Source organism: Petromyzon marinus, chromosome 31 (assembly GCF_048934315.1).
Source record: "Petromyzon marinus isolate PM22_M1 ecotype Great Lakes invasive population chromosome 31, UKy_Petmar_22M1.pri1.0, whole genome shotgun sequence".
NCBI lineage: Eukaryota > Metazoa > Chordata > Hyperoartia > Petromyzontiformes > Petromyzontidae > Petromyzon > Petromyzon marinus.
In genome coordinates, this window is record NC_133697.1 from 15031985 (window position 1) to 15047136 (window position 15152).

At 52.3% G+C, this 15152-nt stretch overlaps 1 protein-coding gene across 1 annotated transcript in view; it reads right to left on the reverse strand.

The window, feature by feature from the left end:
* LOC103091747 (homeobox protein goosecoid) overlaps nt 1-13754 on the reverse strand; it is a 31722-nt gene extending 17968 nt beyond the window's left edge. Inside the window, exon 1 of the mRNA XM_032964187.2 lies at nt 12612-13754. Within this exon, the coding sequence (XP_032820078.2) occupies nt 12612-13023 (412 nt within the window). The 5' untranslated portion in view covers nt 13024-13754. The remainder of the gene's footprint in view (nt 1-12611) is intronic.
* Between the last annotated feature and the right edge of the window lie 1398 nt (nt 13755-15152).

Genomic DNA, 15152 nt, shown 5'->3' on the forward strand with positions numbered 1-15152 from the left:
ACATCAGCCCCTACCCACAAACGAACTCTCCCACTCGCAGGCCCCTATAGCGACATCAGCCCCTACCCACAGACTAACTCTCCCACTCGCAAGCCCCTATAGTGACATCAGCCCCTACACACAGACTAACTCTCCTACTCGCAGCCCCTATAGCGACATCAGCCCCTACCCACAGACGAACTCTCCCACTCGCAAGCCCCAATAGCGACATCAGCCCCTACCCACAAACGAACTCTCCCACTCGCAATCCCCTATAGTGACATCAGCCCCTAGCCAGAGACGAACTCTCCCACTCGCAAGCTCCTATAACGACATCAGCCCCTACCCACAGACTAACTCTCCCACTCGCAGGCCTCTATAGCGACATCAGCCCCTACCCACAGACGAACTCTCCCACTCGCAAGCCCCTATAGTGACATCAGCCCCTACCCACAGACGAACTCTCCCACTCGCAGGCCCCTATAGTGACATCAGCCCCTACCTACAGACGAACTCTCCCACTCGCAAGCCCCTATAACGACATCAGCCCCTACCCACAGACTAACTCTCCCACTCGCAGGCCCCTATAGCGACATCAGCCCCTACCCACAGACGAACTCTCCCACTCGCAAGCCCCTATAGCGACATCAGCCCCTACCACAGACTAACTCTCCCACTCGCAGGCCTCTATAGCGACATCAGCCCCTACCCATAGACGAACTCTCCCACTCGCATGCCCCTATAGCGACATCAACCCCTACCCACAGACGAACTCTCCCACTCGCATGCCCCTATAGGGACATCAGCCCCTACCCACAGACGAACTCTCCCACTCGCAGGCCCCTATAGTGACATCAGCCCCTACCGACAGACGAACTCTCCCACTCGCAAGCCCCTATAGTGACATCAGCCCCTACCCACAGACGAACTCTCCCACTCGCAGGCCCCTATAGTGACATCAGCCCCTACCCACAGACGAACTCTCCCACTCGCAGACCCCTATAGTGACATCAGCCCCTACCCACAGACGAACTCTCCCACTCGCAGGCCCCTATAGTGACATCAGCCCCTACCCACAGACGAACTCTCCCACTCGCAGGCCCCTATAGTGACATCAGCCCCTACCCACAGACGAACTCTCCCACTCGCAAGCCCCTAGAGTGACATCAGCCCCTACCCACAGACGAACTCTCCCACTCCCAGGCCCCTATAGTGACATCAGCCCCTACCCACAGACGAACTCTCCCACTCGCAGGCCCCTATAGTGACATCAGCCCCTACCCACAGACGAACTCTCCCACTCGCAAGCCCCTATAGTGACATCAGCCCCTACCCACAGACGAACTCTCCCACTCGCAGGCCCCTATAGTGACATCAGCCCCTACCCACAGACGAACTCTCCCACTCGCAGGCCCCTATAGTGACATCAGCCCCTACCCACAGACGAACTCTCCCACTCGCAAGCCCCTATAGTGACATCAGCCCCTACCCACAGACGAACTCTCCCACTCGCAGGCCCCTATAGTGACATCAGCCCCTACCCACAGACGAACTCTCCCACTCGCAGGCCCCTATAGTGACATCAGCCCCTACCCACAGACGAGTCTCCCACTCGCAGGCCCCTATAGTGACATCAGCCCCTACCCACAGACGAACTCTCCCACTCGCAGGCCCCTATAGTGACATCAGCCCCTACCCACAGACGAGTCTCCCACTCGCAGGCCCCTATAGTGGCATCAGCCCCTACCCACAGACGAACTCTCCCACTCGCAGGCCCCTATAGTGACATCAGCCCCTACCCACAGACGAGTCTCCCACTCGCAGGCCCCTATAGTGACATCAGCCCCTACCACAGACGAACTCTCCCACTCGCAGGCCCCTATAGTGACATCAGCCCCTACCCACAGACGAGTCTCCCACTCGCAGGCCCCTATAGTGACATCAGCCCCTACCCACAGACGAACTCTCCCACTCGCAGGCCCCTATAGTGACATCAGCCCCTACCCACAGACGAGTCTCCCACTCGCAGGCCCCTATAGTGACATCAGCCCCTACCCACAGACGAACTCTCCCACTCGCAGGCCCCTATAGTGACATCAGCCCCTACCCACAGACGAACTCTCCCACTCGCAGGCCCCTATAGTGACATCAGCCCCTACCCACAGACGAGTCTCCCACTCGCAGGCCCCTATAGTGACATCAGCCCCTACCCACAGACGAACTCTCCCACTCGCAGGCCCCTATAGTGACATCAGCCCCTACCCACAGACGAACTCTCCCACTCGCAGGCCCCTATAGTGACATCAGCCCCTACCCACAGACGAACTCTCCCACTCGCAGGCCCCTATAGTGACATCAGCCCCTACCCACAGACGAACTCTCCCACTCGCAGGCCCCTATAGTGACATCAGCCCCTACCCACAGACGAGTCTCCCACTCGCAGGCCCCTATAGTGACATCAGCCCCTACCCACAGACGAACTCTCCCACTCGCAGGCCCCTATAGTGACATCAGCCCCTACCCACAGACGAACTCTCCCACTCGCATGCCCCTATAGTGACATCAGCCCCTACCCACAGACGAACTCTCCCACTCGCAGGCCCCTATAGTGACATCAGCCCCTACCCACAGACGAACTCTCCCACTCGCAGGCCCCTATAGTGACATCAGCCCCTACCCACAGACGAGTCTCCCACTCGCAGGCCCCTAACCACGTCGTGTCTCTCAGGAAGAGCTGTCACCAGGTTGATTCGTGTCGTACACCCTCCTCCACTCGACAGAGCGCAGTAGGGTGGACTACACGCATGTTTATTTTACAACATAATTGCTATTATTACTTTTTTTTACAAATCTGTAATTGTGGAATGCTTTGATGTTGTCTGCCTGCCGAAAAGCTCCTTGGAATAGAGCTTCTTAGCTCTATGGGATTTACCCAGTGAGAAATGCACTTGTGATTCTGACACAAACATTCATTATTAAGAATTATAACAATGGTCGCAAAAGTATAAACGTGTTAAATTAAGAGATGTAATAATAATAGAGTTTGCCATTGTAATTATTGGGGCATTTCTGCGCCCGATAAATGCAAATATCTCATTGCTCAGTGCACATGCCATCAGGCAGGCCGTAACTCTACACAGGCCGTGACTCTACACAGGTCGTGACTCTACACAGGCCGTGACTATACAAAGGCCGTGACTCTACACAGGCCGTGACTATACAAAGGCCGTGACTCTACACAGGCCGTGACTATACACAGGCCGTGACTATACAAAGGCCGTGACTCTACACAGGCCGTGACTCTACACAGGCTGTGACTCTACACAGGCCGTGACTCTACACAGGCCGTGACTATACAAAGGCCGTGACTCTACACAGGCCGTGACTATACACAGGCCGTGACTATACAAAGGCCGTGACTCTACACAGGCCGTGACTATACACAGGCCGTGACTATACAAAGGCCGTGACTCTACACAGACCGTGACTATACACAGGTCGTGACTATACACAGGCCGTGACTATACACAGGCCGTGACTATACAAAGGCCGTGACTCTACACAGGCCGTGACTCTACACAGACCGTGACTATACACAGGCCGTGACTATACAAAGGCCGTGACTCTACACAGGCCGTGACTATACACAAGCCGTGACTATACACAGGCCGTGACTCTACACAGGCCGTGACTATACACAGGCCGTAACTCTACACAGGCCGTAACTCTACACAGGCCGTGACTCTACGCAGGCCGTGACTATCCACAGGCCGTGACTCTACACAGGCCGTGACTATACACAGGCCGTGACTCTACACAGGCCGTGACTCTACACAGGCCGTGACTATCCACAGGCCGTGACTCTACACAGGCCGTGACTATACAAAGGCCGTGACTATACACAGGCCGAGACTATACACAGGCAGTGACTATACACAGGCCGTGACTCTACGCAGGCCGTGACTCTACACAGGCCGTGACTATACACAGGCCGTGACTATACACAGGCCGTGACTCTACACAGGCCCTCTTGAAACACGATTTCACTGCGCGCAATAAAATCCATGTTGTCGTTAGCGGGTTATTTGACACGGTAGAATTACTTTAGGCAATGAAATGTAAGCTAATAAATCTGCTCATCAGGTTTTTTTTGTTAACTCCACAGTGAATGGGAGGGGTGGCAGCGCAGTGGTTGGTTGTTAGCGCACTGCGCTCAAAGCTTGACGACCCGGGTTCAATTCCCGGTCACGGATGATGGTAACACCCGTGGCGAGTGATATCCAAACAGCCAGTCCCGCGTACTGCCCTTCACCGACTCGCACTGACCCGCATGGTGAAGTATGGTCAAACAACCCCCACGACCGACACGGTGTCGGGAGATATGATGCGCACCTCCGATGAGCACGGTTGGATACGTACGGTGCGAAATAAGATCAACATACTTCCAATTGTGGGCTGGTAAAAGGGATATATAAATGATCGTGATTATTATAATCATCGTGAAATTACAGCCCAGTGCCATAAAAAATATATTACGGTTAAAACTGAAGATACAATTTTAACTGCAACAGAAAATTCCAACACAGGGTGCCGTGGTAAACGCCGGTCAACAACAATAACGGAATGACAACCAAGGAACGGAATGCGTTGGGGGGGGGGGCATGAAATCAGCTCGTGTGAAAATACTCGGTGAATTATGACGTTGCGAGATGGTGAGAGGTGGCGAAGGCTTGGCGAGCTCCATCCAGCAGTGGATTGATCGTGGCCGATGATAAAATAAATAATGAAACGTAACGCCTCCCTTACATGTTCGTCTCCGCAATAAAAATCTTTGTTTTTAGTCCGTCGGCCACACAGCCTTTGGTGAGTGCATATTTTCAGCACCATGGGTTTAATACAAACCTTGAATTGGTTTCGAAATTCAGTGTCTCATCAGCAGGGTCAGGCAAAAAACCCTTTCTGTTAGAAACAGATCCTCCCTTAACGCAAAACGATACAAAACGCACGATATACGTATTGCAACAGTATATAGAGAGTTGCTCATTTAATTCTCCACAACGAAGTTCAATGTGTATGCTGTGCCTTGGCCGATGATCATGACGATGAGAGGCGTCAGCGATCCCGTATGGAGGAGGAGGCCTACGCGGCACACGGGGAGGGGGTGCGGCATAGCGGGACCAGCGGAGCACGCAGCTGGCCGACCCCTCGTGCGGGACACTGGGGATGCCCGTGACCCACCCCGTGACCCACCCCGTGACCCACCGCGTGACCCACCCCGTGACCCACCGCGTGACCCACCCCGTGACCCACCCCGTGACCCACCGCGTGACCCACCCCGTGACCCACCCCGTGACCCACCCCGTGACCCACCGCGTGACCCACCCCGTGACCCACCCCGTGTATTCCCCCCCCCAGTGCTCGTGCCGGGCAGCCAAAGCCAGGGCCCTGCGTCTGGGATCACGCGGTGCCCGGCCCTGCCAGGCGACGCGCGCCTCACCTGCGTGCACGCCGCTCAACTCCTTTCGTCCCTCCCTCCAGCCAGCCAGCAAAACTTGTTTTTAATTAAATAACATCGCGTACTGTTCGGTGATGCTGCTACATTAGCACTGGCGCACAAGAACAAATCACCGCATGACGAACTCAACACGTGCGTTAATAATAACACTGTGGACTTTCAAATGAAACATCTGTAACAGGTAACATTTTGAGCGATGGCCCTTCTTCATAGGGCATCGATTTGTAAAAGGAAGCGTCCCTTTTTAATAGATTTTTTAAATAGATTTCGTCGGTTTATTTGAGTGTTTAACAGCAGTTGTCGATGTGTATACCGCCTCTTCTGGCGTGTGGGTGTCTGTATGCCCCTCGCATCGAGCGATGCTGCTGGATGTACTCGCTTCCAGCGTGCGGAGCGCACCGTTTTCAGTCGACACGGCAGCGACATCCAGTGAGGCAATAACCGTAGCTAAACGTAAAATAGGAAATGCAAGTATTATTATTATTGCTGGTTATACATTCATTTTTCAATGTCAGCTCCTCTCGTGTCACGCCGCCTAATGCTACGTTGCATTGCTCGCTATATTTTCTGTTGTACGTGTTTCTGGTGATGTATGAGCCGCGTTTATGCAATTGTCTCTGCCTACGTTCTATGCGGTTCCCTGTGGACCCCCCGTCCCTTGCCATGGTACGGGCTCGCTGTGGCCGTGTGGGCCGTTCCTGGCCGTGTCGCCCTTCACAACGAGCGTGTTAGCTCCGTCGACTTAAGCCGAAACAAACTCACTCGACATGTGTCTAGAGGGTTCGGGGAATCACGTTGTCACGCAACATGCATCTCGCCTCATTCTGTCCTCATACTTCGTATGAAACCCTTTGCAAATGATGGGTGGAATGCAGGATACAGCGATCGTACAGGAGAGATCTACGGATCGGCGTCCTGTGTCGTTAAGGTCCTTACGCCGATGATCCCGACTCCGAGAAGGCCCGAAGAGCGTTCGGGAATGTACGGAGGAACACAGTTGAACCCGGGACGCAGGTTAATAATAATTGTTGTTGTGTCAGAGTGGGAATGTACCGTACGTTGAACTTATTTCGCACCGTACGTGGTCAACCGTGCTATCGTGGGAGGCGCGGGGGGAAGGACAACAAACTAAACACACACACTGCGAAGACCTTTAACAAGAGATAGCGCGACCCCGAGGAGCTGGGAGTTACGAATACAAAACAAACTTGGGAGCGAAAAAAACCCTTCAAAGCAACACTTTCCAATTCTGCCCCCACCGCCCCCCCCAAATAAATGACCCTCATTGCGTTGAGTGGCGGCCCTCGTCAGCACTCTCCCCCACTGACCCTCTCCTCCATCCCCCCCCCCCCCCCCCTGTGGAAGCTGCTACGAGATCGACTCCTGCGAGTTCCAACTCGACTGCGAATGCCGGTCTCAAACGCGCACCCAAACAAAATATATAACACTTATCATGTTTTTGTTATCACAAAAATTTCGAACCCCACCATCACCGTGATGGTTATTGGTTGAACCTCCGGCGAGTGTGACGCTAGAGCCAGTGGAGAGTGCGAGGAGGCTGGTGTTGGAGTTACGCATTTTAAAGTTGTTCATTTCTCTTCGACGGACGGCACTAAACACACAAAGATCCCCCGTGTGGCTTTAACAGACTGTTGGGGCAAGTGCTGTTAGCGAGTAGCACCTGTGAAGGCCGGAACATCACACCAGGGGGTGGGTTGCCAGCACCACGCCCGACCGCCTTTGTCTCCCTAGTGGCGATGTTTACACACCGCACCTGGTACTCATTTGAGGCTAAGTCGAGCTAGGCGAGGCCCAGGACCGGTTCTAATAATCGTCACTGGTGTTGGCCGTGAGCGGGAATCGAACCCGGGTGGCCGGGTTTGTAGCGCAGCGCGCTAACCGCTACACTACCGCAAAGACAAAGACCACCCGTATAGCCTCAACACTCACGCAGACGCACACACGCACACACGCGCACTCTCACCTGTCCGGTCACTCGTGCGGGAGGGAGATTCGAGAGAGAAAAACGTAAATCAACGTTTTGCGAACCCAGGCACCAAAGATGTGGAACAGCTTCCCCGGAAATCTCATCACTGCACCCACAATTGCCCAATTTAAGATGAAATCAAAGGCACGTAAGTTTATGATTTTGTATGCATATCGTGTGAATAGCTCAAGCTACTGTAAGTGCGCAATAATGAGAATATGGTCTCGTGCACAGCTCACCTTTAACATTGTGCGTATTCCCGTGTGTTGTCTATATTGCCTGCACTGTGTTGTTCTTGAACACTGCACTTTGTCTGCAATCACTTCCTTTCTCTGTAATCATCTTAAATGCACGTTGTTCTTGCGCCCCACGTTGTGCTGCATGGGAAACAACGTATGATGCATGATGATGGTGATGGTGGTGATGATGTGCATTTAGATGCGTCTCTCAGCACGTTCGAGCCCTTTGAAAGAGCGAGAGTGGTGGCAATGAACGCTCGTCATGCGGCGTTTTGAAGGCAAGGGTTGGTGGATCACGTAGAGATTTAGGAAAATCCCAAACCCGCTTTGCTGCGAGGTGGCCAAACGTGAGTCCAGCCAACGGCGCGATTTGCAAAGTAATTGACCGAACATTGCAGTGTAGGAGGCCTACGTCTAGAGACATTTGCATATACACACCTCAACATACAGTATACATATATACATACACGGTCTAGACCGTGAATCCTTCCTAGATAGATTGATAACATTACGCCATTATTATCCGCACGACCATATAAAAGGGAATACTATTCATAATTTTACAACGTCGCACTGGTGAAAGGATAACGCCTCGCTAAGGCCTGTACACGAAACATTAAACTCTGACAACCATTCATTGCTTATGTGCGAATAATGCAAAGACGTCTCGCTCTGAGCAGCACTGGAATGTCTCAACACAATCCACAGCGAGGGTGGCAATCTTGAACTCCGTTGTGAGCGGCGCGACATTCTTGTCATTATTATTATTGTGACTTATCATCGCCGACAGTAACTGGCATCGAACCTGAACTTTCTGAGGTGGGCAGCTCATGGCGCTTGTGAGCTAGGCCCCCGTGGCCAGCACAAGGATGATGCATCACCACCTCACTTGGTGCGGGACCGTCTGAAGCACCGCTCCGGGGTAACGATGTTTACACGCCGCGTCCACAGCGCCTGATATTGTCCTCATGAAGCTGCTCATAGGACTGTCAGGACACAGGGTAGAGGAGTAAATGATTATTGATATCAGTGATAGGCGTATCTTGTAGTCCTTACGTCGACAAGCACGACTTCAAGCCAGCTGAGCAGCGTCCCGGAAAGTATCGAGTCGAAAATGTATACCTGGTTACATTGCTAACGTTAGGCTTAAGTAAACATGCAGGGATGTTTAATGTGTGTGTATATATATAGCATGTACATATTCATAATTGTAGAGCCACGAATGTTGACTTTTATACTTTACATGTTAATGTGATTCGACGTTCAATTGATATCGCCGCTTGCCAGTATAAACGGCTACACAATCCACTGGTGAAACACTCTCATTAGCAACACTAATCCATCCCTTTCCATGCGAAGGTCTTATTAATAATAGCAGATGATAATAGTTATTCAATATCCTGTGCACGGTAAGTAGTCGCCTGATTTTATATGGTCTGCCGTACACAATTTGCTGAATGCGCAAGTTATGTCATTTATAATACACGTGCGTGTTAGCTTAATGTCAGGTTGTCAAGAATAAGCCAAAGCAAGGCACTCGTGCGAGAGACAGGATGTCCACTGAGGAGATGGAGCGATGAAATGGGATGGCGTGCAGGTGCTGGGTGCATGGCTGTGGGGAGGCCTCCATCCAGCAGTGGATTGACCCTGTCGATATTGTTGACGCCTCTCGGTGTCATTCTGTATGGTTCACAGCGCGTGCGTGGCCGATTGTAGCTGCATCATCACCACTGATGTTAACCGTGGCAGGGAATCGAACTCATGAAGTCCGGGTTCAAAGCGCAGTGCGTTCTCCACTGCGCCACCGCTCCACACCTTGCCAGTGAAAACCGGAGTGTAAGACTCTCCGGAAAGTAAGACGCACCCCCAAAGTTATATACATCTGGTCACACACACAGACACAAGAACCTACCGCATTATTATGAAACGCACTCCCAACTTGAGCTTTTTCAAGATGCACGGGAAATCTAAGTCCGTCTTATCGGCTGGAGAAGACGCCAAATCTTGCTCCGAGTCCCGCGCGCAACTTTAAAGAGTTGTTGTTGTTGTCATGGCGTGTGTGAACGAACATACGTGGCCGGCTAATCACACACTTCGCGCGTTCGGACCCGTCAAAGGTAGAGTCTGAGATGTTTCTCGAATCATTCATCACGCAGGTGTGCGCCGCGGCTTGCAGTTGTACCAACAAACAAACACAACCCATGACATGCGTGCTAATTAAATTATATCGTGGCCCGTGATGTTGCGATGCGCGGTAAATATTGAAACTCCTATGAAAAAAAGCATAGGTTTTATCCTTTCTATTTGGTGTTTGAACGTCTTAACGCCTGTTTTATTTCCGTAATAAAGGGTAAAACCTATTCTTATTTTTGCATACTTTGATACTGGCCAAAATACCCGTTGTGTGTTAAAACTTCTGTCGACAAGCAGACACTTTCACGAGTACTGTCATTCGGTGATGATTATTTTCGAGGCAAGCGGGCTCAGCAGCCTCCAAACGTTTGACGCCGTTCAACGGGGGCTAACTCAAAGCACGCTGTGCTCCCATTTTGCTGGCCTATTATGCTGTTCTTGTTATTATTATTATATGATAACATTGTATAATATTCCAAGCGGTCTTACGAAGCCGTAAATAATCACGGTGAGAAGTGCACTGTCTACCACAATACAGCGAGGGGAGTTTGTTATTCTGTGGTGCATGCACGTGGTCGTCACTCCACACGCCCTGCTTGATATGTATTTGTTGACGCGTGTTCTAAATATATGTTATGTATATACACGCTCTTATTATGCCATGGTGCTATACGTATTTAAGGTGGCGATACTGCGTTGGCAATGGTGCACCACCGCGAACAACAATACATCACACACTCGTCGGTAACACTGCGACCATAAAATAAACAAATAGTCAACGTTTCAGGCAATGACCCTTCCTTTGCGGCCATAAAATAAACAAATAGTCAACGTTTCAGGCAATGACTCTTCCTTCTACACAGCGGTGATATCTGCCTGCTCAGAAAAGGCAAGCGATATCTCTCCTGTGACATAATATGTATCAACAAAAATGCCCGCTCCAATAGGTGGTTGGTCACACCATGCACTGTGAACGTAACAGCGGGTCGACTCGACAACAGCACGACCGAGTGTGAAGTTGAAGGCGAGGCAACGGCCACAAAAAAAAAAAAACCTCTTGCACATTGCCTCAAATGTCGCCGACTTTATTTCTGTGCCGTTTATGTATTGCCTTTTTCAAGCACCGTTGTGTTCGTGGCGAGTTGGTCGAGTTCACGGAAACTTCGTGCATCGGCGGGCCGAGCGCATGCAATGCGCGTAGACTTACTGCTGCTCTTCGTCATCACGCGGCTCGAATGCCCCGCGAATGAATCGCGAGGCTACAGTCGCTCTGCGAAGCAATACGGGGGGGCGATCCATTTATAGATACCCGCACTGAAATTGCAGGCGACATCGTTTCATTTTAAAGCTTCGTACACGTCTCCCACCACCCATCTCATTGTTTAATCCTTTGCACACTCTCCCCTCTGCCAAGGTTATTATCATTACCGAGCCTGCGTCGCTTATTCCAATGTTCAATCCCGTGTTGAGACTCAAGATAGTACTGTATTTATAAATGAATGGGGTATTTATAAATGGATCGCCCTGTATTGTGCCACTCGATCATATACGGCTGCATCAGGTGAGCAGTGGAGGAGACGTCTGTACCATCTAGGCAATCACGTCCTACTACTGTTGTAGAGCATTGTATTACTTCCCAGCAGTAAGGGCCCCGTTGTTTATATGTATATAGAACAATGTGTGTGTTTATTGTGTAACGAATGTAGTTAAATGAGAATATATCACACATATAAAACCATAACGACTCTAGTCTTCGGGTAGTGAAATAGAATAATGGTGAAGTCTTCTATTCACGTCATTTGGATGTTCTAATCGGTGGGATTTAAAAAATTTAAATATGAAAAGTTGTAACCACAGGTGGTTCGGAACAGCGTGTTATCGGAAAATTTGGGGAGCGGTGGCACAGTGGTGAGGCCATTATGAACCCGGTCACCGCAGTAGTCACATTTCACACCCACGGCTAACATCAGTGGCGAGTGGTACGTGAATTGAGCAATCGTTCCGCCGTTTCAAACATAAAGCGGCACTGACCGTGAGCGGGTGAAGTATATGTCGAACAAAAGTCGCATTCCCCCCGCACGGTGTGGGTGAGGCCTTCGCCCAGCGAATCGAGCGACGCAGGGCCGCGTGTTACAATCGCTGTCAACACGCGTGCCGACCGGGTTGCTGAGACCGAGCTCGCTCTCAAGTTGCATGGAACGCGCCACTCGGCAGCTCCGTGTGTGAGTCGCGCGCTCCGTTCGAACGTCGCCGGCAGAGAGGGGACGGTGACGACGTTACGACGTTACATTGTCACACGTCTCATCGTCACACGAGGCGGCAGGCAACCGGTAGCGTCACTTTGTTTTAAAGGGAAGGGAGGCAGGTGGAGGGATGCACAACGCTAGGACGTCGGGGGGGGGGGGGGGGGGGTAGACGACCGTTGTGGCTTTAAAGAAACTTTAAACGAACTTTAAACAAACTTTAAACAAATACGAAAGCTTCCCCGGTAACGCGGAGATCCGCCGTTGTCTGTCGCGCTGAAGTCGCTTGCAGCCATGGCCACTCTACTGCTGGATGAAGGCCTCCCTAAGCCGCCGCCACCTCTCGAGCCAATTCCCGTCGCTCCATCTCCTCGCGCACTACGGACTCGCGGAATTCTAAAAGGGGGAGGCGGAGGGATTCAGGAGGGAAGGGTGTGGGGGGCCACCCCCTCCACTGCCCTCGCCCGGACGGGACTGCCGCTCAGCACAGGTGACAGCGGGCACGCGCGACCTACCTGCGGGCACGGCGTAGGGGCACTTGGCGCAGGAAGAGGGCGGGAACGGAGGGCCGCAGCAGGCGTGCGGGGACGCCGGCAACTCGCCGCTCAGCGGCCCGTAGAGGTAACCAAATCCTAGGGGGGCAGGCCCCCCACTGGAGCTGTAGCCTGGGGGCGAGCCCGCGGGCGCGCACGCGTAGAGCCCTCCGTAATCCAGCAGCTCCTTGCGAGGAGCCGCCGCCGCTGGGACCTGTTGCTGCTGTTGCTGCTGCTGTTGTTGCTGCTGCTGCTGGTGGTGCATCACGCGTTGAAAGCCCGAGGAAGCAGGGAGCGACCCGGCTCCAGTCGTCGTGACGCCGCCACCGCCGTGGCCGCTACCGCTGGGCTTGCGGGCCAGTATACTGTCGATGCTGAACACATGCACGGACATCTCTGCTGCTCCTGCTCCTGCTGCTGCTGCTCCTGCTGCTGCTGCTGCTGCGTGCACGGAGCGAGAAGGTGCGCGACGAGACGTTTGTGTTATTGCTGTTGTCGTTGTAAATGTTTGTGGCGGAGTTTGTCGAGAGATGGAGGGGAGAGGCTGCGGGGCACGAGGAGGGCCCTCACTCAGTCCACTCCGCCCGAACTCCCGACTCTCGCGCCTCCTTCACGGGCGGCACGCGGCACGGCCTTCGTAGTCTTCTTCTGCTTCTTCAATGTGAAGGCAGCGGTGACGCCAGCGTTGGACTATGATGATGATGATGATAATAACATCATCGTGGTGCGCTCTAGGGAAGTTCTGTATCGCAGGCTGGCCCAGCTGAGCTAAGCGAGGAGGAGCCGAGCGCTGTGGGCGCTGGAGGGAGTCGCGTGCTGGTGAAATAACGCGCAGGCTCCGTGCAGCATCGGGCAGCGGAGGGAGACGCGGTGGGGGGGGAGGAGGGAGGGGGGCAGCTGGGGGGAGGGGGGCAGCTGGGGGGAGGGGGGCAGCTGGAGGGAGGGGGGGGAGCGCTAACGCCGTCTCCGCGTCACGCACCGGGGCCCGCGCCGTGATGTAAAAACTTGAGCAAAGCGGATTGTCTCACACACACACATACACACATACATACACACACATACACACATACATACACACATACACACATACATACACACATACACACACATACACACACATACACACATACATACACACATACACACACATACACACACATACACACATACATACACACATACACACATACATACACACATACACACACATACACACATACACACACATACACACATACATACATACACACACTCACACACTCACACACTCATACTCACACACTCACACACATACACACACTCACACACACACATACACACACTCACACACTCATACACACACATACACACTCACACATACATACACACGCTCACACACACACATACACACACACTCACACACATACACACAAACATACACACACACTCACACACACATACACACACATACACACATACACACACATACACACACACTCATACACACTCACACACTCATACACACTCACACACTCACACACACTCACACACTCATACACACTCACACACATACACACACTCACACACACACTCACACATTCATACACACTCACACACTCATACACACACGCTCACACACTCTCACACACTCACACACACTTACAGACAAAGATCCCCCGTGTAGTCTTAACAGACTGTTGGGGCAAGTGCTGTTAGCGAGTGGCACCTATGAAGGCCGAAACGGCACACGAGGGGGTGGGTGGGCAGCACCACGCCAGGCCGCCTTTGTCTCCCCTGTGGCGATGTTTTTACACACATCACCAGTTACTCATTTGAAGCTGAGTCGACCTAGGGGAGACCCAGGATCGGTTCAGATAATCGTCACTGATGTTGGTGGCCCACAAAGACACTTTCACACACAAGCTAACTCGCACACACACATTCACACACTCACACACTCACATACACTCGCACACACACTCACACTCTCACACACTCTCACACACACACTCACATACACTCGCCCACACACTCACACACTCTCACACACTCTCACACACACACTCACACACACTCTCTCACACACACACACTCACACACTCTCACTCACACACACTCACACACACTCACACACTCACACACTCACACACACTCACACACACTCACTCACACACACTCACACACACTCACACACACTCACACACACTCACACACACACTCACACACACTCACTCACACACTCACACACACTCACACACACTCACTCACACACACTCACACACACCCACACACACTCACACACTCACACACACGCATTCGCTAAAAACCCCCTGCAGAATCTCCCGAGCGCCAGCAGAGAAAACAACTCAGAGGGCGGGTGGGCTCGTCCAGCGGCTGATCTGTGTATTGTGGACATAATGAAATTACGCTAATCCTTTCTATTAGCAGGAGCTTAGGTGGTGCTACACGTCTTCCTTAATCTCTGAGCTATCTGGTCAATTTACAACCAAATCCGACTCCATGCCCTATTGTTGTTGCGCGGAC